General features: G+C 38.0%; 1 protein-coding gene across 1 annotated transcript in view; it reads right to left on the bottom strand.

Moving 5' to 3' along the window:
- LOC129238438 (TWiK family of potassium channels protein 7) overlaps positions 1 to 23604 on the bottom strand; it is a 100581-nt gene extending 76977 nt beyond the window's left edge. The window contains exons 1-2 of the mRNA XM_054873463.1: positions 23331 to 23604; positions 22100 to 22256 (exon numbers count right to left, since the gene is read on the bottom strand). Coding sequence (XP_054729438.1) covers positions 22100 to 22256; positions 23331 to 23604 — 431 coding nt within the window. The remainder of the gene's footprint in view (positions 1 to 22099; positions 22257 to 23330) is intronic.
- Positions 23605 to 27052: the final 3448 nt, after the last annotated feature.

Here is a 27052-nt window from a genome sequence, read left to right as displayed (position 1 = left end):
CACGTGCGACTCATCACAAATGTCAGACACAATCGAATTTTTTGCTATTTGCTACGAAAATTTTAAAAATGAAAACAAATCCTTTTTTTCAGATGATTCTGTTTCGAGTTATGAGTTCACCGGAAAACAAACTTTATTTCAAGCCGGCTCCATCGATTCCTTGTTAACTGCTTCAATTTCATATATTTTTGAAGGAAATCTTAGAAAAACCTTGCACAAATGATGCGTTATTATATGGAAAGTGCCTGAGTAGCCTAACGTTATCTGTATCGCCAAAACTTAACTCTGAAAGCTAAGCTCTTAAGCATAAACATCTGAAAATATTCACCCTCTTAACATCGATTCATATCTGTTAGAGAACCCTTCATTTAGTTTTTTGTTGGCGAAAGTATTTTTGTGCAATTTTAAACTAATTGGTTGTTATTCTTCTTCTCATTTCCTTTTTGCTTGTAATCCAATTCGTCCCTTATTTTTTATATCAAAACATGTCGTTGAAATGTTTTTTTGTAACTTACGTTTTCATACCACAGGCAATACTGTCTTATTAGAAGAATAAACTGAATTTGGCCAAAGTATAGTGTCTCATATTCTGTCATAAAATCACTTAAACGGTTAGTATTGCTATGTAAGTATTTTATCATATTTTCCAGCTTTACTTAGTTTGTAAATTTTAATACAGCGCCCACTGTCCTTCTCTTCACAACTCTTAGTTATTTATGCCCTCACACACTGGCGCATACCAACAAATGCGGTTGTGAATGACACAAAGCTAGAATGGTCATAAAATAGACAAGTCACCAAGAGGCAATAATGTTTTGGTTCGTTGAGCAACCACGCATGCTGGACGCACAACGGACCAACGGCATTCTTTAGACAGCCTCTGCAGCCACTCAACCCAAATGTCAACACATCAAACTCTTCGCAGCAAGCCCAGTCTAACTGCTGCCGCTGTTTACCGCCCGGCACGCTGCTATTGCAAAATATTTATGCATCTTTCCACTTTGTTGAAGTTCAAGTACGTACAACAACAACAATAACGAGCACAATACCGGCATTCACAAATTGACAGACAGAGGCACACAAAACATCAGGTAGAACAAAAGCGCTGACTGACTATGTAGCCAACCTTAAACCAAAGTGCCGACAGTCTGCCAGAATGTGCTCGGTAAGCGAACCCCGACAAACAATCTTCAGCTCTTGACTCACAATCCCTCGGCTTCGACTGTCCTTCACAATTGTTTCGTAGGCTTGCCATTGAGTGCCCTTTACGCAACGTGGCATGCAGCTATTTATATGCGTATATGTGCATGTTTGTGTGTGTGTGCCTGCTTTCTCTGCACTACGTACAAGTCGTGGCGTGTGCTAGTTGCGTTCGGTCATCCGTTTAAATTTGCTGTGAGTCGGATTAAATTTAATTACTTTATGGACCAACGTGGGGGACAGACGGTCAACTGTTTGCAGCTTGCGACTTGGCTACGTGGCTGCTTGGCTGACTGCTTTTATGAGTGGCTACGTGTGTGAAAGATTGTGTTGGTCGTTACTTGTACATATCTAGCTATATTAGCTACTTAGATTCTGTACCTTAATGACCATTGGTATCTGTTGTCCATGGGTGCCTCGACATGCGCAAATGAGAAGTAATTCCTGTTTTAATGAGAATGCATTTTCGTGTTTAGTTCTTGTGTTCGAACCAAAATGTACTAAAAAATTTTTGTTATAGCCAACACAATGGGGGTTAAGTAAATTTTAGAGCTTGGGAATTGTGTGTGCATTGTATTACTAAAATATTTGTTTCATGTAAGATTTAATAGTCATCACGTAAGATTTTGTTGCCATTGGCTTTGTGAGATTGCAGGTCCCTTACCTTCAAATATCACAAATCCACTTTGACAGAATTGAGTTAATGTTGCAAATTTCTGAAATTTATTATGCTTCTTAGTTAATGTAATAACCAGCCCACACAGGTAAGTATATTCTGGTTTGGACTAATTGGCACCGTTTGGAAATCCCAGCGTTCACCCCATGCGATCGCCCCACAAAATACCCTAATAGTTGCCTAAATGCTCCAACTACTCAAGCGTCGAATTGGAGCTTCACAGTGGGTCGTACACAGATGGAATGTATTAGCGACGTCGATAGTTGTGTTGTGAAAATTCGTAACTGAAAAGATGAAAAGGTACTCGATTTTAATAGTCGATATTACTTGTGGCATAGCAACTGTTGCTGATGCTTCCGCTGGCGTAGGGCATACGTTTCACTAGAAGAATGGGTGCGGAAAAGACATGGTGGCCTCGTCTTTAACAGGGCCCAAGCCCTTCCTTACTATGGAACAACACACCATCGAGGAGAAACTTAAAAGTGAAGAGCAAATACTAAGGGATGTTAGCTGGCACCAAACTATGGAACTAAATCAGACGAAATCCTTACTTCCGGGGTACAACCAAACGAGGTTTAAAAACCTTATAAAGAATAAACTGAGAAAGCGGGCATTTGATTTGAGGCTTGGATCTGTATGAGTCATCGTGAGTTGGATTAATTTTGCACTGTATCTTTTTATGTTTTGGTTGTTACTAATGAGATACCGCACAGCGGTGATTTTTTACCCATTTTGTTAAAATACAACGAAATACAAATTATTGACCAATTTTAATAATTTCTTTTTAAAGCTCGTAAATGGCTTCGGAAGAAATTGTCTTGCCCCGAATTTCAATAATTCAAAACATATCCTCGAATAGAAATATTTTTATGAGAAAATTTGTGTATTCAAACTCGCTTTGGCATTTTTTTATTGTAGTTCTAACACTTCTTAAGAAGCGAAATCATCCCCTTACTACCTAAAAACTTAAAAACTCATTTTTTTCAAGAACAAATTTAGAAAAATGCTGAATTAAAATTTGTTACCCAATTGTCCTTGCGAAGTTAAATTGAAGGCCAGTTCAAGGTAAACACAGATTATTCACCGTAAAAATTAAAAAAACAAAAAATTATATTCACGTTTTTGAGATTGCTTGTCAATACGAAGTTACGAGATGTCTCACCCCATAAAGCATTTACCGAAATTTCTTACTGATTCACACATGAATCCTGTGTTCCACAGTCCTCTCCTGTAAAATGCATTTTCTATACTTATTATGGATGTATGAGTGAAATAGTTTTTAAGAACTCTTATTTTTCTCTTTTTTTCTTTTTCTTTTTTTTTTTATTTTCTGCACATTCGTGCGCCGAACCACTTGTCAAAAGATCGTCCACTCAAATATATTGCTTTGCATTTCACTATTGTGTGATGGGTGCAATGGGAAATAACGAAGCATCAACAAGACTTGAAATTCCCTTAAAAAACAACAAAAAGGACAACAGAATACAAAATACAAATTCTAAAAGAAACAGAAACAGAATATTTAAAGCATTTCTTTTAAACGAAAATGACATTTCACAAATGCACATTTGACAAGGGCTTTATCAGTGCCTACATATACATACATACATACATACGCAAACATACTATACACAGCAGACATTAATCATTAATTCAAGTCTGCTTTGTGCATATAAATGTAAGCAAATACATATATGAATATGCATAGATGTATTATATATTTGAATGTATACAAATTTATGCATGTATGTGTGCGTGCGTGCCATACATGCAAACGCATATTTGTTGCTGCTTGCTTATTTATTCGCATTCAAATGTGCTCGAACTCAAAACTCAAGTACTCCACCCCACTCGCACTCTCACACACACTCACACAAACCAAAATTGCATGTACTTATGCTAACACACACATATATGCAGCTCGATATGCACTGTACGCCACATTTGCATTGCAAATAAATAGTAAACAACAATTCCAACAACAACCAGTTGATTGTGTTGTATGTGTTTATGTTTATGTATGCGTGCGCAGCTCTAAGCAGTTAAATCAACATGGGAACAGCAATAACAACAACAGCAGAAGCAGCAGGGCAACAGCAGTTAACATTTGGAATCTGAACAATACATAAAATAGCAGCAACAACAACGACAACAAACTATAACTACACAATATTTACTTTTGCAGCAGCTACAGCCCAACAACAACAACAACTCATTCAATCCACTCGCCACTCTACATGCATTACTATGGCTGCTATGGTTGCCATTGTTGTTGTTGTTGATGTTGTTATCATTGTTATTGCTTTTGTTAACATTTGTTTAATTTTTGTTGTTTTTTTTCGTTTCTTCGTATTTCAGTGGAGTTCAACAATCAACACAAGTATACAAATAATAAATTTACTTGTGCTGCCATGGGGACTGCTCCACCGTTGCTGTTATTGTGGTTGTTGTTCTTTTGTTATTCGCGTATGTACATCATTTGCAAGCACTTGTAGTGATGCCAAAAACAACAGCAACAACAACAGCAGTACAAGGAAAAACAAATAAAAATTTGCACGTCAAATGGAAAGGCAGGCGGGCAGCCACACAAAATGAAGTGGCGCTGAGCTGAGCTGAATGGAGTTGAGTACAGTCGAATAGTAGAAATTAGTGTGAAGCGCCCCATAAAGGTGGGTCACTTCAACGCTACAGCACAGCTGTCAGTGGTAAATACTACAAATAGTTTTGCCAGTTTGCTCATTTGTTTTTTGGCGCCAATTCGCTGGTTTTACGCTACGTGAATTTCTGTTATCCTTCCTGCTTTTAATGTTGGTATGTTTATTTAAATTTGTGTGTTACTTCTACAGTTCTGGCATAATAATTTCGCTTTACCATGGACTATTTTCTATGAGCTTTAGCCGTTACTCACTGGACAGTAGTTTGTAGAGACCAATGCAGGAGGAAGAGATTAAGTTCGGGGCATGCAGTGCAAACCAATGAAGATTCATTACGGTTCACTCCTGACGTTATTTACTGTTGATTCTGTTCAAAATGTTGGGTGGAAAATTTTAAGCGACAAACCTGTTACATAAGATTAGATTTCGTTAGAGGGCAGCCGCATACAGCCTGCGACAAATGAAACTGGTATAAAATCTTGAGACACCATAGATTTGTCGCGGGCTGTGGAAGTGCAGCGCCCCAAGTGGTATTACCTAACATGATGAAGGGAAAGGGAGCGAAGAGTGGAGATCCTCCTTAAGAGTAGTTGAAAAATTAAGAAAAAGTTGCTAAAACATTAACCTGAATCATAGGTTGTAATAGTTACCGCTCACCTATTTAGTTGTAATATTTTAATTTTGTACTAATTACAAATATATTAAATAAATATTATTCGCGAAAAAGTACATCTAAAGAGTTCTTTAGAAGATAATCCAATTTATTTTGAGTCCATTGTCCAAACTAACAAATTGTACAGCGCCTATTTGGCAACATTTATGTGACGCTGTAAGTTTGAATTTTGCCGACCATTTCATTAGACAGACTGTTGCAGGCAAAAGCAACAATGGCTCAAAATACGAGGCTTCCGAAATTATAACAAACAACACTTTAAGTTCACTGTATTTTATTTCTTGTTCATGAAATATTTTATAAGTATTTTATAAGTATATGTATTTAATGTTTATGAAATTAACAAAGTTTAACAAATTGCGTGAAAATAGAAGTGAGGTTTTTATATATTGTCGCGCCTCGTACGCGTCTGAATTTCCGTAAGCAACTGGACTTTTAAAGAACGCTTCGGTCAATTCAATGGCGTTTACAGTTAAGGCATAGTTGCATTTTTTGGTAAAATATTACAAAGGAATTTTTTAGTATAAAGTGATAATTCAGGTTTAGTACATAAGTATTTGAATACAGTTTTCGTCTAATTAGTACAAAAAAACAATTTTAATTGGGATTGTATTATTAATCGGTAACATCCTCCCCCCCGTGATTCGCATCACTGGTGAAAGAATCACTACCAACGTCGAGCACTGCAATTTTAGACGCTGGTCTCCGTAAAATTCCTGTTGACGTCTTGACTAAAACAGATCTAACTTGACCATCTGAGGCTGGCTTTGCTTCTGTTACGATACCCCGTTTCCAATGGCCTCGGCTCTCGTTGTCGTCGCAAACTATAACGATGTCACCTACAGCTATTGGCTTCACCCTCTTAAACCATTTCGTACGCCGTGTCAAGGTAGGGAGATACTCCAGTATCCACCTCTTCCAGAAAGTCTGCTTCAGCTGCTGCGCTATGTGCCACTGCTTGCGTAAACATATCTTCTCTGACAGCGCAGGAGTTTGTACATCATTCGCGCAGCCTAGCAAAAAATGATTGGGTGACAGAGGCTCGGCGTCGGTACTCTCTACCGGCACATGTGTTAATGGACGCGAATTTATTAAATTTTCTGCTTCAATCAGAAGACTTTGCATGGTCTCCAACTGTGGCGCTCGTTGCTTCAGCGTGAACATCAAAACTCGTTTTACGCTTCTTACCATTCTTTCCCATATGCCCCCGGCAGATGGGTTGGCAGGTGCATTGAAAACCCACTCTACACCTCGAAGATCACACTCTGATTGCATACCGCTTTGAACGTTTACCCAATAATCGGCGCGCACTAGGAATCCAAAACTTTCGACGTATGGCGCACAACGCTGACTCAAAGTTGTGGTGATGAAAAAGTTCGTGATAATGCTTAGCTACAAGACGTGATATAGGATGACTCCTTGGCAATATTATTGGTCGCTTTGTTGACATTGGTACGCATTCGGCATAGTCTATCCGACCCCCTAGTCGTATAAGGCCCTCATTGTCCAACATCGGGCTTAGCTTAAATATAGAGCTGCATTTCGTAATTGGCGCACCTTTGCGCAAAGATTCAAATTCGTCTGCAAAAACATCTTGTTGTACTAATAGGCATATCAGTAATTCAGTTTGTTTGATCTCGTTCGCAATAATTAGCTTTGATGCATATACATTTCTACGTACGTCAACCTTACGGAATTTCATTATGGCGTATGGTACCCATGTCATCACCCTTAAAAGTTTATAGTAATTTGAATACTTATTAAATGGAATTACTCTATCCGCTGACGATATCGTATATATTTGCTTGGAGCGTCTCTCCTCTTGGCATTCGCTATTATCAAATTCGGTTGGCATGGCTGGCCAACTATGTTCAAGCAATTTCAAAAAAGGCGGACCATTTAACCACTTACCATTTTGAGAAAAGGTTTTTATGCGTGTAGCATCATCAGCTGGGTTTTCTTTACCTGGTACCCACCTCCACTGACTGGCTTCAGATGTTTGCAGGATCTCAGCTATACGGTGTGCCACGAACTGTTGTAGCACCTGGCGTCAGACCTTATCCACTGGAGAACTATTTTTGAATCTGACCAAAATGTTGACTTACGCGGCTGTACGTCATGGCTGTTGATGACAGCTTCCCTCAACTTTATTCCCAAGACGGCTGATTGTAACTCCAGTCTCGGAATGGACAATGGCTTCAGCGGGCTGCACCGGGATCGGCCAGCAGCGAATACGATGTCTGTATTATTTGCGTGATGAATTCTCCAAAAGGCAACGACAGCAAATGCAATCTCACTCGCATCAACAAAAATATGTAGCTGTATATCGGCATTCGGATTCAAGAATTGTACGCCATAACATCTTGGCATTTTAAAATTTTCGATGGTATTCAACGTTTTGTACCACTGCAACCACTTCTTATAAATGTCTTCGGGGATTGGCTCATGCCAATCTATACTCCTGGTCCACAGACTCTGCATCAAAACTTTTGCCGGCAGCACCAACCCACACGCGAAACCTAACGGATCAAATATAGACATAATAACGCTCAGCATCTCACCTTTCGTTGACCGTCTACTACAGTCTAAAACTGCTTTGGGCACTTTTGAAAACAGCAATTTGAAGAAAAAGTAATCTTTGTTTGGGTTCCAGTGCATTCCAAGCACCTTCTCGGTAGCACTTTCCCCTCGGCATATACATATAATTTCTTTGTTGCTTACACGGTTGTTCGTTGTGTAATACAGCTTACAGAATGTCGCACGAATTTGACGTCAGCCCTCTTAACTGGAACCCGGCGTGGCTATGGATATCGATGACATCCTTGGTAACCTTAATGCATTCTTCGACAGTGTCGAAACTGTCCATATAGTCGTCGACATAGTGTCGATCCACAATGGCATTGACGGCTCTTGCATTCACATCACGATATTTTTCTGCGTGCACGTTTTTTACAAATTGTGCAGAGCATGGTGAGCTAATTGATCCAAATATCATGGCGCGCATAACGTAAATATCTGGCGGTTTTGATCGATCGCCCCCTCTTCAAAGAAAGCGCTGTACATTTTGATCTTCGTGGCGAATCAAAATCCGGTGAAACATCTCACATATGTCACCACATACTGAAAATTTGCCTTGTCTAAACTTACACAATATTGCCAACAGCGATTTTGGTTGATACTCCTCCGGTCCTTTCATAAGGGCGCAATTCAACGACATATTATTTATTTTTGCTGCGGCATCGAAAACAAGTCTACGTTTGTTTCCTTTGTTTACATTACATGTGGCGAAATGTGGTAAATACCATGTGCGATCAGCATTTACATTAGCTTCATCAGGTGAAAGTCGCTTTGCGTATTCCTTTTCGATGTACTCGTTGATTTTTGCTTTATACCATTCCCCGTAGTCTTTTTCCCGTTCCATTTTCATTTCTATTTGCTCTAAGCGCTTCATGGCCATGCTGAAACTTGTCGTCTCGTTTAATAACTTTTCCGCCCTAATATCAGCTTCTGAACGAACGCTTGGCAATTGCTTTATTTCAAACTTTTCTGCTGCAAAATATTCTGTAATTTGTAAATTAATTTTGTTTAATTGTGTGCTTTCAATATTGACATGACCAATAGTGCCATCACTCAAACGATATTCGTTCGAACCAAATAATGTCCACCCTAACATTGTCTTGTGGATTGCAAAGCCATCGTCCAAATTCACAGTTTTTATTGTTCGTATTAACTCTGTATGCGACAGTCCAATAAGCATTTGCGGCACTGCATTATTGTAATCGGCGATTGGTATATTTGCCAATTGTTCGTGACGTTGTATGAAGTCGTTCAAATTTAACGTCTGCTGTGGCAAATACAACTTTTTTGTTGTACGCACTCCCCTCATTTCATAACTCGTTGCTGCTTCATTTGCGCCGGCAATTTCAAATGACACTTGCCGCGACTGTTCGCTCATGCTTTGATTGCCTATCCACTTCAGGCGAAGTAAATTGGATTTGCCTTTGAGGCCGAGAACGTTCGCTATATTTTCCTCCAATAGGGATATTTTTGCGCCTTCATCAATGAAAGCGAAAATGTTGATACTTTGTTGGCATAACATCTATTGCCATGGACACATACATGGCGGTGTGCTGCAACCAATTGCTAAATTCACGCACAGTGGGATATGGCTTTTGCATTTCGAAGATGTGGCGAGTCCACTCTTCCCTCTTGTTCAGCGGCAGTTTGCTGATTAATTCGTCGAGCAACATTGGATTATTTAGATGTGGTACCGCACCCGAATTTTCTAGAAAGGCAGCTAAGTTTGATACCATCGTGCTAAAATTGAGTATATCGGCGATTCGTCCTCCGGTAACGGGTGGGAACGCTCGAACTTTCGCTATTTGGCTTCTAATAAGTAGCTCTGGGCGACCGTAATGAAATTCTAATGTTTTCATGGCCGCATCTACACTGGATGGGTGGATCAACAACGACTCCACCTGTTGTCTGGCTTTCCCCTTTAGGGCTTTCTGGAGACGTAACAGATTCTCCAATTGCGAATATGAATTCATTTCCGTGGTTTCCTTAAAGGCCACAGAAAACATAGGCCACTCTTCGGGCGAGCCATGAAAATCTGGCAAATCTAAAATTTTACGTACCTGGGTTGTGCTGGGTGCTATTTGAGCTTTTTGATTGATGAGCTGCGGTGTGATTTGTGGGTTGGACACTGCAGGCATGTAGCTTGCTGGCAGAAGATTTAGGCAATAAGGGTTGGTGTGGCTGTACGACTGCATTATTGCTGGCGGGCATGTGGCAGACCGGATATAGGGGCCGAAGGCAGCGTCGGGATTGACGTTGGCAGAAGTAACGCTGGCAGAGGTAGCGTTGGCGTAATTGGTGGTGGCAGTTGTAGCACCGGCAAAGTTGGCGTTGGCAGAAGTAGCGCTGACGTAGGTAGCGTTGGCATAATTGGTGCTGGCGGTTGTAACACCGGCAAAATTGGCGTTGGCATAATGGTTACTAGAAGAATAAGTCTCGGCAGGGATAGCGCTGGCTGAAGTAGGGCTGACTGTTGTGAAGCTGGCAGAGGTAACTTCGGTTGGCTTGAAGCTGACAGGAATAGCTTCGATGCTAGGTACGTCGGCACTGATGACGTTGTTAGCGGTTTGTTGATTTAGGGCTTCGATGTATTGGACTTTTTCCTTTTCCGATGAGGCTAGCGACTTTTGCAAGGCTTTTATTTGCTCGCGTAGTTCTTCGATCACTTTGTCTTGCTGAGCTATCGCGCAATCATTTTCGTCGTCACTCGAACTTCTTTCACCATTTTTGTCGGCCATTTTGGCTTCGCGAACTTTCTCGACAATTTTCTTATGACGGAGGTTATAACGCGGTACTTCTTCGCCGGATTTTTCGTAGGCGCGATCACCCGAAGATTTCATGAACAATTATTACGGTTATCGAAAATTTATATAAACGCGATTTTTTTAACATGTATGTACAGGGTTGGCCATATTAAACTGACCCATTGAGTAACCCTATAACTTTTTACTGTAATTTGAAATCTAAGGTTTACGTCAACAAGCCAAAGACACTAGGCGCACTTAAGGCCAATATCCGACGGGAAATAGCCGCCATATCGGCCGAGACGCTGGCCAAAACTATGGAAAACGCCGAAAAACGGGCACATTACGCTATACGAGCTAAGGGCGACCACTTGCGCGATATCATATTCAAAAAGTGATGTAAACGAATCTCCTTGAACTAAATTAAATGTTTTTCAGAATGAAACACAAAAAAATGTTTCTTTTTCCATATTTTTTTAATAATCACATGGGTCAGTTTAAGATGGCCAACCCTTTACATATCCAAAAACGTGCTAAGGGCGACCACTTGCGCGATATCATATTCAAAAAGTGATGTAAACGAATCTCCTTGAACTAAATTAAATGTTTTTCACAATGAAACACAAAAAAATGTTTCTTTTTCCATATTTTTTTAATAATCACATGGGTCAGTTTAATATGGCCAACCCTGTATATGCAAAATTAGGACAATATATAAAAAGATGTTGCAGGCAAAAGCAACAATGGCTCAAAATACGAGGCTTCCGAAATTATAACAAACAACACTTTAAGTTCACTGTATTTTATTTCTTGTTCATGAAATATTTTATAAGTATTTTATAAGTATATGTATTTAATGTTTATGAAATTAACAAAGTTTAACAAATTGCGTGAAAATAGAAGTGAGGTTTTTATATATTGTCGCGTCTCGTACGCGTCTGAATTTCCGTAAGCAACTGGACTTTTAAAGCACGCTTCGGTCAATTCAATGGCGTTTACAGTTAAGGCATAGTTGCATTTTTTGGTAAAATATTACAAAGGAATTTTTTAGTATAAAGTGATAATTCAGGTTTAGTACATAAATATTTGAATAAAGTTTTCGTCTAATTAGTACAAAAAAACAATTTTAATTGGGATTGTATTATTAATCGGTAACACAGACTTTTGGTTAGAGATGGCCACAGAAACAAGATTTGGATGCAGAGATAAGGCAGAAAGAATAGATAAACCTAAAGTTGCGAAGTCGTTATTTTTGTTGCTCACTCTTTTAACTGCATAAACAAAGTAGGAAAGTTGCAGCGATGTGCTGAATTTATGCCTTTTAATTTTTATTATTATTAATATATATATATATATTTTTTTTTGATAAAAAGTCTACCTATATACCCATATATGCATGTTCGAGAATATTTGTATGTACATATTTATCATTCTTAATTGCACACACATACATTCATATTTACAATATCCACGTACACGGCCATAACAAATTGTATCGCATATATTTTCTATTATTTTCGCATTTAATTTCATGTTGACTCAGCGCAATTTATGAGGCACGGCAGTGACATGCATAACTTAGGCGACTGCCGTGCCAGATCTATGTAAATGTATAAATCCGAATTCACACACCCATTTAGGGATGTATGTATGTAGTCACGAGCTCACACAAATCAAACACTTTGGTATGTAAACAGCGCAAAATTTATTTTGAATTAAATTGTTACGCACACACATACATTTAGATATATATTATATATAAGACAAACACATACATATATAAATACGAGAAACCTTTTAAATCGTGATGAAATATGTGCGTATATTTACGTAAATTTGGCACGCTGTTCACACCGCAGGCGAGAGAGTTTATACGTGACTAGCACAAGGCATGTTCCGTGTTCGGAGCGCATGGCGAACAGGAAATATTAAAAAATATAAAAGAGGTTATTCTAAGTCTGGTCATGCATTGAAAAGGATTCGCGTTAAAAATGTATATGCCCGCTGATAGGTAGTACCAAACTGGGGTTTATCTTAAACGGGCAAGGATTAATATCTTTCATAGCCTATTTTTAAACAAGTCTTTCTTGTCGATAAATTATATGCCAAGTTCCACGAAGGTAATTACAATAGAATATATTAATCCTCTACCTTCTTCGCACATGGGGGTACATTTTACCTAGAATTAACAATAACTTCTTTAAAAAAAATTAACCCCCTACCTCCTTCACACATAGGTGTCTTTGTCCCTTTCAGAGAACTTAGAAAAAATAATCAGCTTTAAGCTTAGAAAAAAATGTTAGTCATAAAATTTCAACAGATATCTCTCTTTAACGGACAAAGGTATGTTCTATAAATATAAATAAAATACAATGTACTCTCTCTTAATCGGACACCTAAGGGACTGAAAAGAGTATCCGCCTATGGGAGGGGTCCGTTATGAGACATTTTAAGCCGTTATACACCTGTTTTATTTGTTCTTTATATTTTCTCTAAACACAAAGGGGTAACCACCTGGGGAGTAGGTTGAGGGCTTATATATTCCAAAACAAAATATAATTTTTAATTCGAGTTTCGATTACCGATCTGGTTTTCTCAAATGTATGGGTTAAACCACGAAGTATAAACTCTGTAAAACGGTCACGGCAACCATAAATTTGACGCCCCTTAAATCTTGGGCGAAGTTAATATTCATTTTTATAACAAATTTTATCAATTTGAATTTCTTGATTGGCGGGATAACTGCTTACGCGATTTTGGCCGAGTTTAACAAAGCGCGCCAGTCGATTCTTTCTCGTGCTAACCGGCGTCAGTTGGACACACTAAGTGAAGTCAAGTTGTCTCCATTTAATCTTTCCAATGCATAGGAGGTCTTCCTCTTCCTCTGCTACCACCCCGCATCGAATACTTGCAGAACCTGATCGAAGCGAATTTTTTTCGCTGCACTATGTCTAAGTTGTCGTAAAGCTCATACAGCTCAATGTTCCATCGCCTGCGATACTCCCCGTCGGTAACATGCAAAGGTCCAAAAATCTTCGGCAGAATCTTTCTCTAAAACACTCCAAAGGGACGCCTTAATTGATACTGTCATCATCCAATCTTCTACACTGTAGGTTAGGACGAAGACTATGAGAACCTTATAAAGTGTTAATTTTGTTCGTGGAGAGAGGATTTTACTATTCAATTGCCTACTTAGTCCAAACAAGTGTCACTGTTAGCAAGAGAGATGCTCCGTTGGATGCAGAGAGATGCTGCCATTGGCTGTGTTAATGCTGGTAACGGTTAAACTATTTTCACTAAATTTGACTGCTTTAGCTCTACCAAGGTGCCCACTTACACTCTCAACGATTGAGCGCGCCGTTTATATGGAAATATGGGAGTATATGGGTGTGTACTACACACCTACATACACACAGCAAAATGTAAGAAGAAACAAAAATAAAGTCATTGTTTTCCTCAGCTCTAGTAAAGCATGACTATTAACACAAACTTTCACAGCAATACTAGCAAATATAAAAATAAAAACAGTAATTAAAGTTTCAACAGCAACTTGGTAATAGATGAAGTACACCAACAACAACACTAGTTCCATCAGCATCAGCATCATTAAGCATTCGTAATTTGTAACGCTTCGGTTATTTATAAATTATACAAAAGTGGCAACAAAACTAACAACAATAAAGACGAAAAGCACTAGCACCATGCACAGCCATAGTAATCGCAGGCATAGCTGACGTTACAACAACAACGACACTAATTTTTGAAAGTAGTGTGAAATGTGGCACGTTGGGATATGACAATAGCATTTGGTGGCTGGGCAGTACAGCGGATGGAGAGGTATTTTACACTGAACGAAAAATTTCTAGAGATGCTTGTAGAATAAAATTATTTGAATATTTACAAATATTGCTGCAATTTGATGCTATAACTGGTAAGAAAAAGGTTGTCTACAAATAATTAACAGAAATGTGAAAACTTCATAAAATCAAAAAAGCAACATTTGAGCGATATATTACATCTACCACATCTCCTGTAAACTTAGAGGTTATAGCCCACAGGCTGTACCTGTACCTTCTCAACTGTAAATTGTACTATGGAATCGCTAGCATCGGTTGGATGACCTAAATTTCTATTTTTGTCGCTCAAACCCAATTTTTGAGTACTATTTTTGCTCCACTGTTTTTCAAACTTATTCTTATCTTGCAGGCATAGATTCACAGCCCTCGTTTAGCTGACGGGCAAAGTCCAATTCGCTCCAAGATGCCATTTTCTAGTTCAACTAGGCTTAAACTTGCTTGTTCAACAAGAAAGCAATGTCAAGCTTGCATAGAAAACTGTCACTCCAAAATCTACCATATCAGTTTTTTTAATTATATTCCCAGAATCGCAGTCCCGAAAAGTATACTAAAAATGTTTTTGGAGGTAAAAGGCTCTTTGGATTGGCGTTTAAATAACATTTTTCTATTGCATCCTTTAGTCCCCTAAATTTTAATATTTTTTTTTTTGTTCTTATTCAGCAAAAACAATTTCCCAGTGTATGTCCTCGTACTAAGCACACGAACTGTCCCCATTTGTCTAGTGTCGGAGGTGCTTTGCGTTTGCAGTTTATTGGAGGTACATTTTACTAAGAGTTCTGAGTTTTTATCTCGGCGCACAATGGCGCTGTCACGCAGTGGAGTGTGAACCCAGCCATATAGCCAAATGAATAAAGGAAACTCAGCCGACCTGAGGGCAAAGGACAGCTGAGAAAGTGAGAAACTACAAAAAAGAGGAAAAATGAAGTAACTATTTAAAATAAGACAAGGCGCAGTAGCTGCAGAAGCCACAGGCTCACGCTTGCAGAGCTGGTGCTAGCTAAGGTAGTTAAGTGGGTAGCCCGTACAACGGCATAATGGAAGGAAATAAAAAAGGGCAGTTGGCGGCAAAAGGAAAACGAAGTAGCCGCAACAAAGAAGACAATGTACGTTAGGAATATTAAAACGATGAAAGGGTACGAATAAGATTACAAAATGTGAAAGGGTGGAAAATTTCATGAAAAATGTAGGCTAGTAGCAAGCAACAAAAGTGGCGCGTAAGTTTGGATGAATGAGGAGGTAAGTAAATACTCGTAGGCAACGGGAAAGGAAAACAAAAGTGAGCCAAAGGCAACTTACAAAACGAGCAAGACTGGTTTTGGAGATAATGCAAGTAGTGCACTGATAGTGTACTGATAAACGGTGACACAGAGAGCAGCAACATTTTAAGAAACATTTCAGAGAAGAGGTAAGAGGTATATCTACCTTAGCTGTCGAAACACCAGCAACATAAGCACTTGAACTGGTTGTGGTTTGCGGAAGCTTTCGAGGTGCGCCGCATTAAATACTCGTATAAGGAAATAAAAACCAAGAAATAACAGGAAAAATAGAGAGTAGTGTGGCGAGCCGGCAACGGCCGCTGAGGTAACTGAGGCACAACACAGGTTAGCATTAACAAATGAAGCAGAAACGCAATGGGATTAGTGAAGTTGCATGGATTGCGGACACTGCGTTTTAAGGTAGGAGTAAAGGTGGAGAGAGGAGAAGACGTGAAGTACACTGATGCACCAGGGACACCACAGCACACATGGATAGATTGACATGCCGTACACGTAGGCATGTATACCCGCCTGCCTGCAGAAGGTTTTTACTTTTTAACCTTAGAATTTTTCACTAAACGGCCGTAGTTATTTCGATTATTTTTTCCACGCAGACTACTCTACTCCGACATCCCGGGCTAGATGGAAAATAGAATTATTCGGCCCTAGTCATATAAAAAAGGGCAGCGAGCCTCTTTCCTTCAAGATTCGTCCATTTTTAGTGGCTTAAGCTAGTAAAATGCGTCTTCAGCAAACGATTTTCATCACAACTACCATGACAGTCGAGTAAATCGAAAGCGTGGAGCATTATCTTTGCTTTAACTCACTCAAACGGGAGTTAGACGACGGTTCTGCTTACATCAATGTTTCTCTGAAGATGTGGTAAACATAAATTCATGGAACATTCCTTAACTTATTCACTTTATTAAAATAACAAAAGTACCGTTATTAATCATTTTTCTGAACATTTAAATGGCATGCATCAAGCCCTACTTGGAAAAGGGGACATCGAAAACTTGCAACACGACTCCCTCTCATTACTTTATGTGTTTGTGAAGAAATATTGCCTATTTTCCGATCTCCGCGCTAAATATTTAGGCCCGGTTACAATGCAGGCTACACACAAATGATAAAAGGAGTTAAGATGTCATCGTCATCATTGTTGGCGTGACGCTTGTGTCTTAATCTTGGCCTCCTCAATCAATCTCTCAGAAAATCAAGCATTCCAGATTTACTAGATTTCTTACTCATATTTTTGTTTGTGTCCAATTTCATCTGCCTAGAATTATGCCCACCTCACAAGTAAAAAATGACTTGACCTGAGCCTCGGTATCCCTCTCAAGATGTTCCTCTTTAATTCTGTTCACTACTAATTGAAATAAATTAAATGTGATTATTATATTTGGCAAATTTTCGTGGCTGCTGGTTATTTATTTTAGTCCCACCCCGATTGTAATGGACAGCAAACGTGCTTTGCACAACAAAATTTTAAGTAATATTTGGCTACGATATAGACTGGCTGAGAAAATCTAAAAGCAGCTGAACGTATTTACTTGCCTGTATGAGTATGTGTTCGTATATGTGTGTGTTTGTTTGCCTGTGAATTTAAGCTACCAACCGTCCCCGAACGACATAATTGCCCTACTAAATAACCACACTAATAATACCGTTTTGTACACTGCAACAAAAACAACCATCAGAAGCAACCCCACTGTGGGCTTCGCAGCGACGCATCAACCGAACTCACTTCAACTTGACGTAAACATAATTCAAGGTGTAAAACGTGATTTGTGTTGACTGGAGATGAGTGTAGATGCGTGTGTGTGTGTTCGGGTTTGTGTGAATGGATGAGCGCATGCCACTAACAACATTTGTTTGTATCGGTTGTATTTTGACCTACTTGTTACCTGCCTTGTTAATGCTAGACTTATAACAGTTCTATCAGGGTTTCATGACGGATTTATTTTCGAGTAATTGCTGTACTGTGCATTAATAAATTCTCCTGTAATTATTGTGAATCAAATTATTATATGTTGTTGTTGTGGCTGTATCTGTTGTAGTTGACGTTATGTTATGCAGTAAATATTTGTGTAATTTCAACAGTTATGTGTTTTGATAATTCGCTACTGAATATTTGTGTTTATTATCATTGTTCGGTATTGTTGTATTATAGTCGGCTTACAATGCGTATACGCAATATTTGTAGTTGAATACGAAAACAGTACTGGAGGATAATTTAAAGATTGGGGTACAATTTTCCCAAAATCACTTTCCCAAAAAAATTTTTTCCCAAATTTTTTTTTCCCAAAAAATAATTTTCCCAATGCCATTTTTCCCAAACTAAAAATTTCCCAATAAATTTTCCCATAAAATATTTTTCCCAAAATATCGTTCGTCTGTAAAATATCGCATATACATTTGCAATGAATGGGCGAGTACATTTTTTATTATTTGAAACAAGATTTCAGTTTATTTCTGAATTTGTATGTATACAATCACATGCGAATATAGTATCCTAGAGTTTTCAAGTATGTGACAATATCATTGTTATCAACATATTCGTGATATTTCGAAACAATGTTAAATATTCTCTGTTCATGTTTCAACCTCTTGGAATCTTTATTTTTCTTAACTTGCTGTCCTGATTGCAATTGTCGCATCATTATTTCTGTGTCCGATTGCTCTTTCTGCAACTCGGAAAGAAAAATGTAGAAGCTGGGGTGATCTTTCCCTATAACAACTTGAAGCCTGTTGTGCCATCCTTCGGATATATTATTCGTTCTCGCAGTTTGTTGAATGACTGCATCATATTGACACCACAAATCTGGAGCATAGCGAGGATGCACCTGTTTACGTCGGCCTTTTGCAGGTTTTCCTCGGACGTACGTAGCGTCAAAGTATTTTGAAATTGGTCGCATTTCCTCCGGTATTTCATTTTTTAAGGTTTCGAATTCTCGGGCGATGTTTTGATGTGGGACGAAAGCAAGGGCACATATCATATGAGTGGCTACTTTGACCGATCGATCTTCAGGATCGCAATACATTTTCTGAAGTCCTTCACTTTGGATATGGCGGTACATGTTTTGACAGAGGTGGAAAAAACAGCAGCGTGCCTTGTCTTCGCCCATTACGATTTTTACAGCATTGATGATAGCCAACTCAAAATCTGTCATCACTTTAATCGGAAGAGAAATATCGATACCTAGACGTTCTGCCTCTTGCAAAACAACCGAGAATACTTTTTCGTATACTTTCTGCTCTTTGTTTTCTAATAATGCGTAGACAAAAGGTAAACCAATAGTTTGTGGTTTTCCTCTTGAATCCGGTTGTGTAACTGCTCCGAGAATTGCGAAAACTTGGAAAAATATACTTGGCGCAGTTTTAAATGTTCCGTCGGCAAACCACAATATGCTCCTGAATAATTGCCTTAAATTTTCAGGCGTCGCGAACACGAGTATTCTCCCAAATTCTGAGTCTTCGTCATTTTCATAGGAGTCGTAAATTAGAAATTTATCTCCATTCAATGAATTTTGATAAAAGCCTGGAATATCCTGCAATTCTCTCAGCGTTCGCGGGTTCAAGGGAAAATCTTTTAATCTTTCACGACTAAGACTTTTTCGGGAATTAATTCTTTTTGGCATTTCCGCTAATACCGCTAAAAGAGAGAGTTATCATATTTTGTAATTATGAATCGAATGCAATTTCGTTTTTTTGTTTTTACCTGGTGAAACGTTTCGCAATTCAGTTCGTAATATTTGAGCTGGAGGAGCTTCAGGATTTTCTGTAGCTTTACGTTTGATCCTATTCATGACTCTTAACGCTTCGACTTCTTCGGGGTTTGGTGCATGAAGGATGTGTTTCGATTCATCAAGTCCCTTCAGAACTCTGATATTGTGTGGTCCTCCGTATGTTGTCACTCTAGCATTACACTCAGGTTTTCTTCGGCAATTCCAATACGCAGTTTCTCCTATTCTACCTGAGTGTTTGTAGTACAAATATCCGTTAATGTGCAAAAGAAATGATTTTTTGCATTCAATTAATTCCGCCATAATTAGAAATTTTGACTTTAGGCAGCAAATTTTGGCTCATGAAATTTTGACACGAAAAGAATGACGTGAAAAAACTTGTTTATATGAGTGAAGTTGGATACATTCGTTACCTTGTCTTTTTATCCGAATTGAAAAATGTATATTGAAAAACTTTTTCGAATCTTTTTCGATTACTTAAGTATAAGATTTTTGATTATTATATACACTCATATTGTCGGAATCGTCGAAAAATGTCAAATAGTAGAATAATAAAAATTAATTTCAGTAGTATTTGTTCGGGAAAGCTATCTATTGGAAAAAAGTTATTTTGGGAAAACATGCATTCGGGAAAAAACAATAAAGCGGAAAAAAATATTTTTGGGAAAAATGGCATTGGGAAAATTATTTTTTGGGAAAAAAAAATTTGGGAAAAAATTGTGAAAAAGTGATTTTGGGAAAAATGACCCCCCACCGAATTTAAACAATGCATGCTGCGAGATAAATTAAATACAGTTAATTGCACATGAATTTGATAATTTGATTTTAATAACTTCTGCATTTTGAATATAGAGTTGAATCTTTGAATTTTCAATTTTCAATTTTTACCTTAGAAATTTACTTTCTAAATTTTGAACTTGAATTTTCAATTTTGATTATCTTAATATTAATTACTGAATTATGAAGTTTGAGCTTTGAATTTCGAATTTTCTTATTTTTCTATTTATTTTAAAAATTAAATTTGAATTTTGATTCCCTTAAATTTAAATATTGTGAATTTAGTGTTTGAAATTTAAATAAATTTTCAAATTTCCATTTTTAGTTTTAAAAATTTTAATTTTTAACTCTAAATTTAGAATTTCAAATTTTGAATTTCTAAGTCTGAATATTTGAATTTTAATATTTGAATTTTCAGTGCTCAGCTCAATTTCTGAATTTGAACAATTGAATTTTAAATTTTAAATTTTGAGTTATGAACTTTGAACTTTGATTTCTAAATTTCAATTTTGTATATCGAATTTAGAATTTACAATTTTGAGCTTTGATCTTTTGATAAAGGATTGGTTCAAAGACAGATTTTTATAATGCTGAATCCGCTAATGGAACGTGATCGATTGTGGCCAACGCCAGGTAATATTTTCTATCTGTTGATATTTTCTATTCAGTATGAAGGGCACCCGTTTCTCCACAGTTGAGCTTCAGTCACACTGGTACGTATTTTGTTAAGATGTGCAGAGAATATCGATTTCTATACTGTCATGACTTATACGAAGAAGCAAAGTACTCTTAAATAACTGGCCGGCAACGAATAAGATAGTTGTGTCGCCAGCAGGTCACAGCATTTAATATAATCATATGTACACATACTCACACAACCACATGCAATATACGTCTAAATTGAAATATCCAAATAGACTGATGGGTGTGGAATGGAAAATTCCAAACACTCAAAAATGGTGTTATCATCAAAATAAATGAATGTGTTAATCCTGAAATTCAGTGCTTATGATTCAAAAAATATATGTAAGAAATCTCAAATTGCAATCTTCTTCGTATTGAGTTCAAGGCAAGCGATTCCAATATGCCCCACAGTTACTCAGTTGTCTTATTTAATTTTTGCAACACCAAGCCCAACATTAAATTTCTTTTAATAACAGAAGCAAATAATAATAAAATAAATAATGGCAAACAGACAAAGCAGATAATATTATAATGAAATGGTAATGTAATAGAAAACGGAAGTGAGCGAAAGGAAGAATTTAGCAAACTAAAAACAAACAAAAAAAACAGAAGGTGGCTAAGAAGACAACAGGCGACGGACATCAAATTTTATCACTTGACCCCTATGTACAGGGCAATTCTCTACGCTTACTCTAGTCGATCTCCCCCAACAGCTAGCGGCTAATACCGTCACTTATACGCTATGTTGGCTGGTCAAGCACCAACCAACTATGGCTTGCCAATGCGTTTATTGGCTCTAAAATACTTTTGCCATTTTGTCAATTTGTAATCGGATGCCATATTTAGGTTGCTTTTAAAAATAAATTACTTTACTAAAGTTTAAACACATACACAGTTAAGAATTCCTTTATAACAGGCGAATGGCACGTATACGCCCCGGCAACCAAACCACTTTTGCGCGCTCATCTGCTGTCATTACACATTTTTTTATAGTCGCTTTTTGAATACAGTCGAAATACCAACAACGCTGTGCGAAATAGTTGTTTTAGTTGTTGCACAACAACCACCGGAAAACCTTGCTTTTTCGTGCTTAACTGACCAAAACGTGACTGGAGAGTGCAGGCAACTCAGTGTGGCGCTGAATACATTTTTTTAGTTCAGCTTTTGTGGATAAGCGAAAGTCATTTATGTGGCATGGGAACGTAAGTCTATATAATATTATATTAATAACTAAACAAATGGGATATCTGCTCACCGTGATCTTATTTGTTCATTGGCGAGTTCAGTGCGTGGGAATTTTTTCGACGCTGCGACTGCTGTTTCAAGCGAACTGGAATCCTCCAATTCACCTTCTAGTGTGACAAAAATAATGGATCCCATGGCGGTGTATAGAAGTAAGAGCAGAAGAACACCTATGGAGAGCGAAAGAATAACTGGGTAAGATAAAATAATGGGTGGAGAATTAAATGAAATATATTACTTGAGAGTATAAAAATATTAAAAACTACTTTACTATAGTGAATTCATATTCATTGTAATGCATTTATTTATTTTCACTTAATTTGTCACAATACCTCACCAGTCGGCTCGGCGCCTAGACACTTAAAAAGAATATACACACCAAATATTATACATATTTACTTGACTGTGTAGATATACTAAATATATTTTTCCCCACTCTCTTCCTCTCTCGCTCCTTTCTCTTTAAATAATCTTCCCTTTCTATTGCTATTTACACTTATTTCCCTACCCCCATCGAATTTTTTCTCTTCCTTACTTGTTTCCTTTTTATGATTTCTGCTTTCCCTTCCTACATATTTTTATCTTCAATTTTTGCCACTGCTGCGAGCTTTTTTGAATAAACTTATTACTTAAATTTATGAAATATTATCTAACTTCCGACTCTCTCTCTCTCTCTCTCTCTCTCTCTCTCTCTCTCTATCCCCCTCCTCTTCTCTCCCTTTCTTTTTTCTTCTAATTATTTTTCTATTTATTTGCCTTTTTCTATTATTGCTTGTTCCCTTCATCTTCTAGTTTCTCATTCTGGTCGCGTTAACTGTTCTCTTTTTCCTTTTCAACTGACCCTTTCTCTTCTTTCTACTGATCCTATTTCCTTTTTTTCTCTCTCTATCTTTCCCGTTTTCTATTTCTATCATTGAATTTTTGGTGTTTTGCCAACTCTTAGTTTACCTATAATATTTCTTCATCCATTTCATTCTTTTACTTTTCCATTTGCCTTTGTCTCCCATTTCCAGCTTTCTATCTCATTTCCAATCCCCTCCTTTTTCCTGCCTTTCTCTTTTCATTTCTCCTCTCCGTTCTGTTTTCCTACTTCTTTCGTTCCATTCAGTTTTTCGTTTATATTTATTTCTATATTTGTTCCACTCCACCCATTTCATTCCCTCTCTCTCTCTGTCTGCCTCTTTTTGACACTTTTCCATCTCTTTCTATTAATCATTACTCTTTTTCTTATATTATTCACTCACCTGTCGCCGATATGCAATGTGATTTGGGCGCCTTGTGACAGCCGCACAATCCTCCTCCTCCCCCATCATGACGATCCCGCTGTTTCTCCCCCGAGCCGCCACCTCCACCAACACCGCCGCTTGCGCCTCCACCACCACCACTTTTACTGCTAGGAAAACACATTCCACTGCCAATGCTGCTGCTGCTACTCGAACTGATCGCCGATTGAGAAGCGTGGATGAGCGTTGGGCCACCAATGAATGCCGTCAACGGCAATGGTGGCTTCTTCTGCATAATAACGCCCCGATGTGGGCGTGCAGCCTATGGGTCAACACTAGCCAGCACGAAAACTGTGGAGTGGAGTGTAAGTGGTTGGCAAAGAGGGAACCGAGTTTGTATTTTTGTTAAATACCTCGCGGGGCACTTTCACTAAACTTTCGCTGCCACTGAGATCAGCGTTATCACTACCAGTTTACTCTTCCCAACAACGCAGTATCAGCTGTTCGATAAATAGCTAACGCTGCATTTTATGTCGCTTCTCCTAATAAGTTGTAGCTTCAAGTGAACTTCTTCTCCTTGCTTGCCGTCACTTTTCTTAGCAACTTTCCTAGCTCATTTTTGTTAGTATGTAATTAAGTTAAATTTTTTTGCTTTATATTTTGCTGCACTAAGAAGTAATTTCGCCCCAGAATGGCTTGTTGCTTGCCGCTTGCAGCTTTTATCGACATTTGTATATATTTGTAATGCTTATTGCGGCATTGTTGTTGTCCTACTAAAACTGGTGTCTGGTAGCAGAAGCCATCTGTTGCAGTTGTTTTTTCGCCGCCGGAAGCTGTAATAAAAATGAAAGTAATGAGGAACAGAGTTAAATAACATTTTATTAGATAAGTCCGCGTTTACATAGGGGATCAAAGAAAGTTGGGAGGTCCACGAAAAAAGAGGAATACTTAATTTCGCTTAATTTAAAAGCGTTTTATTATATTGGCAATAAGCTTGTAGAAACTGTGTACGCGTATGTGTGTGTAATAAAATTTAAGTAAGTATAGTATATTAAAAAAACAGCACAGAAATTAATTAAATGAATTTTTCGTTTGCTAAAGGGGAAATGAGAAAATTATATTAGATAAAAGTCTTTTTCTGCATTTATTTGAAGAAGAAAAAAATTGACAGGGAAACATTACTCTGACAACAAAGAGTGCAAGAAAAAGTAAATGGAGCCAGAAATTTTGAATAAAAAAATAGAATATAAAATAAAATAATTAGTAAGAAGTAGTAAAGTAAAACCATTTTGAAGAGTTAACCGCTGTTAGTCTTAATTAAGGCATATATTGCGGATGACGACCGAAAGATGACCGAGTTACGGGTCTTTTAACCGCTTCATGCCCCTGATGAAATTCATCATTACCAACCAATAAATCTAGAGTATATTCCCTGCTCTGTAGTGTTTTTTAGTAAGAGCTTAAAACTAAGTACTTTGTCTAGAGTTATTTCAAGATATTTCACTTCACGGGGGAGCTCACTTTAAATCCTACCCAAATGGGATTTATTACTTCATCTTTCCCTTTCTTTGGGAGAAGAGGGACTAGATTTGTTAGTAGATGCCTTTTGGTACACAATTGTTCAATTCCCATTTACAATATAGAGACAACCATAAAATCAATTGGAAATATTTCGAAAACGTTTCGTACGGAGAAGCTCTAGCTTCCAGCGAAATACGCGAGAACCAGGAGTCAACCACCAGCCATATCAATATTTTTAGAGCAAACTCATGTATGTACAAAAACCTGAAAGAACTCCACACGAAATAGGCGCTTGAACTATTGAATTCTAAGAAAGATAACCCGCTGCACAATCTGCTGAAGCTTTTTGTCGCTAATTGCTGTTCCTCAAATGGAGTAGCGTTTTTGTTGTCATGTAAATAAGTCACAAACAGACACACACTCATTAATACAAGCACAGGAAAACAGAAATATGCACAAATCCGCAAGTGACAGTGTGCAATCAACAAACAGTGAGCAGCAGCCAGCAACCAAAAGCCGCCAGCGTCACAACATTGCAACGGGCTAAGAAGCACCAACAAAGTAAAGCATCGGCGAAGTGAAGCAATTACCAAATCGAAGTAAGCAAAGCAACAAACACAAGCACAAAATATGTAGTACGATAGAGTGGGAATGACTCAAAAGCAAATGCCAATGCATACATTTTTTCCACCACTTCCCTGGCGCTGAAATACGAACACATTGGCGTATACAGAAACACTTCAGCGGGCACGCACAACAAACGCAGTAGCCCAATATTTTTGTTGCTGCTGTCAAAAGCAAACAACCGCATGTGGTGACTAACAATGTGGCAAACATGTCGGCTTTTTGCAGTCGCGCAGCATCTATTTGACATGGCGGTAGCTTCAGGGCTGTCGATTGGGGCTGTTGGCAAATGCGCCCATGCACGCACACTCCTATACTCAGCGCATTTCCGCTTATTGTTGGTATCAGTGCATGCATGCATTGTTAAATGCCAGAAATTGTATTTACGCTTGGCTTTATTGAAACAAATATAATGGTACTCTGTGAATTGGAAAACTTAAAATGCCATGCAGATCCAAGCAAGCAGGACTGTTGGTGGTTATAGGCATAAAGACTAGAATGTGCACAGTTTCATATACTTGACCATACACATACATATATACCGTTATGCTTTGAGTTTTTGTTCTCAAATAGTGAATTTTAGTAGATTAGGATTTTGTTGGGCTGAAAACTTTGAAAAGCTAAATGTGAGTTTCTTCAATGCGACCTAAATATTCCAATACGGTATAGTTCTCACTCCACTTTCAAGCATTGGCAACTCATGTGGTCAGCATAAGGCCACCATTTGAATCATGGAGGACCCGATTTGCCTGTCTTGCTTACAGGAACCGGATGGCACTGAGCATTTTCTCTGCGTCCCGCATTTGCTAGAGCAAGGCTATGAATTTTGGGTTCCAATGAATTCGTTCTCTCAAACTGGATGATATTTTCAGATTTGCCAAAGAATCTGGAAAATTCTCACAAAATTCTCAGTCTCTATTCTATCCTACCTCTATCTCTCTGTCGCTTCACGCTTTTCCTCCTTGAAAATCTCCCCTTTTACTTTCCAGAGGTTTGAATGCGATGGGTTTTTTAGCCTGAGTGTTTTAGAGAATCTCGGTGCTTCTTGACTCACCTTTTTCAAATTTCAATTTTTACCTGTGTAATAATTTTCAGAAAGCTTTGCGAAATGATGTTCCACAGCTTTTTTTTGTATTGTTATACATGTTATACATAAAGCATAGAGTCTGGTGAATAAGCCACCTATTTCTTCCATAATTTTTCAGGACTTGGTAGGATGTTGCGTTTTTATCAATTTGCGGTGCTACTCTTGATATTCTATGCATTTTTACAGTTTGGTTCGATTGATTCCTGTCGGTGGCATTTACTTCTAAACATTTCAGAAACTCCCGTAGGTTAATAAAATTTTCATTGTGCGCATGTCATAGTTTGGAAGCACCCGAAGATTTATAAATTTCGGTTTCATGACAATACAACTGTGAGCACCTTGGAAACTAACCTCACATTTAAATCTGTATTCTGAGGGCATCTGGGCTGAACTGAACCATCCATGAATGAATTCTGGTTTATATTTATGTTACTGATAGGTCTTCGGAAACTAACCACACTATAATTGTCTATCTGTTCAGTCAATTTCTTTGCGCGAATTCCGGTTTCAT

Source organism: Anastrepha obliqua, chromosome 2 (genome assembly GCF_027943255.1).
Source record: "Anastrepha obliqua isolate idAnaObli1 chromosome 2, idAnaObli1_1.0, whole genome shotgun sequence".
NCBI lineage: Eukaryota > Metazoa > Arthropoda > Insecta > Diptera > Tephritidae > Anastrepha > Anastrepha obliqua.
This window is presented reverse-complemented; position numbering and strand designations above follow the sequence as displayed.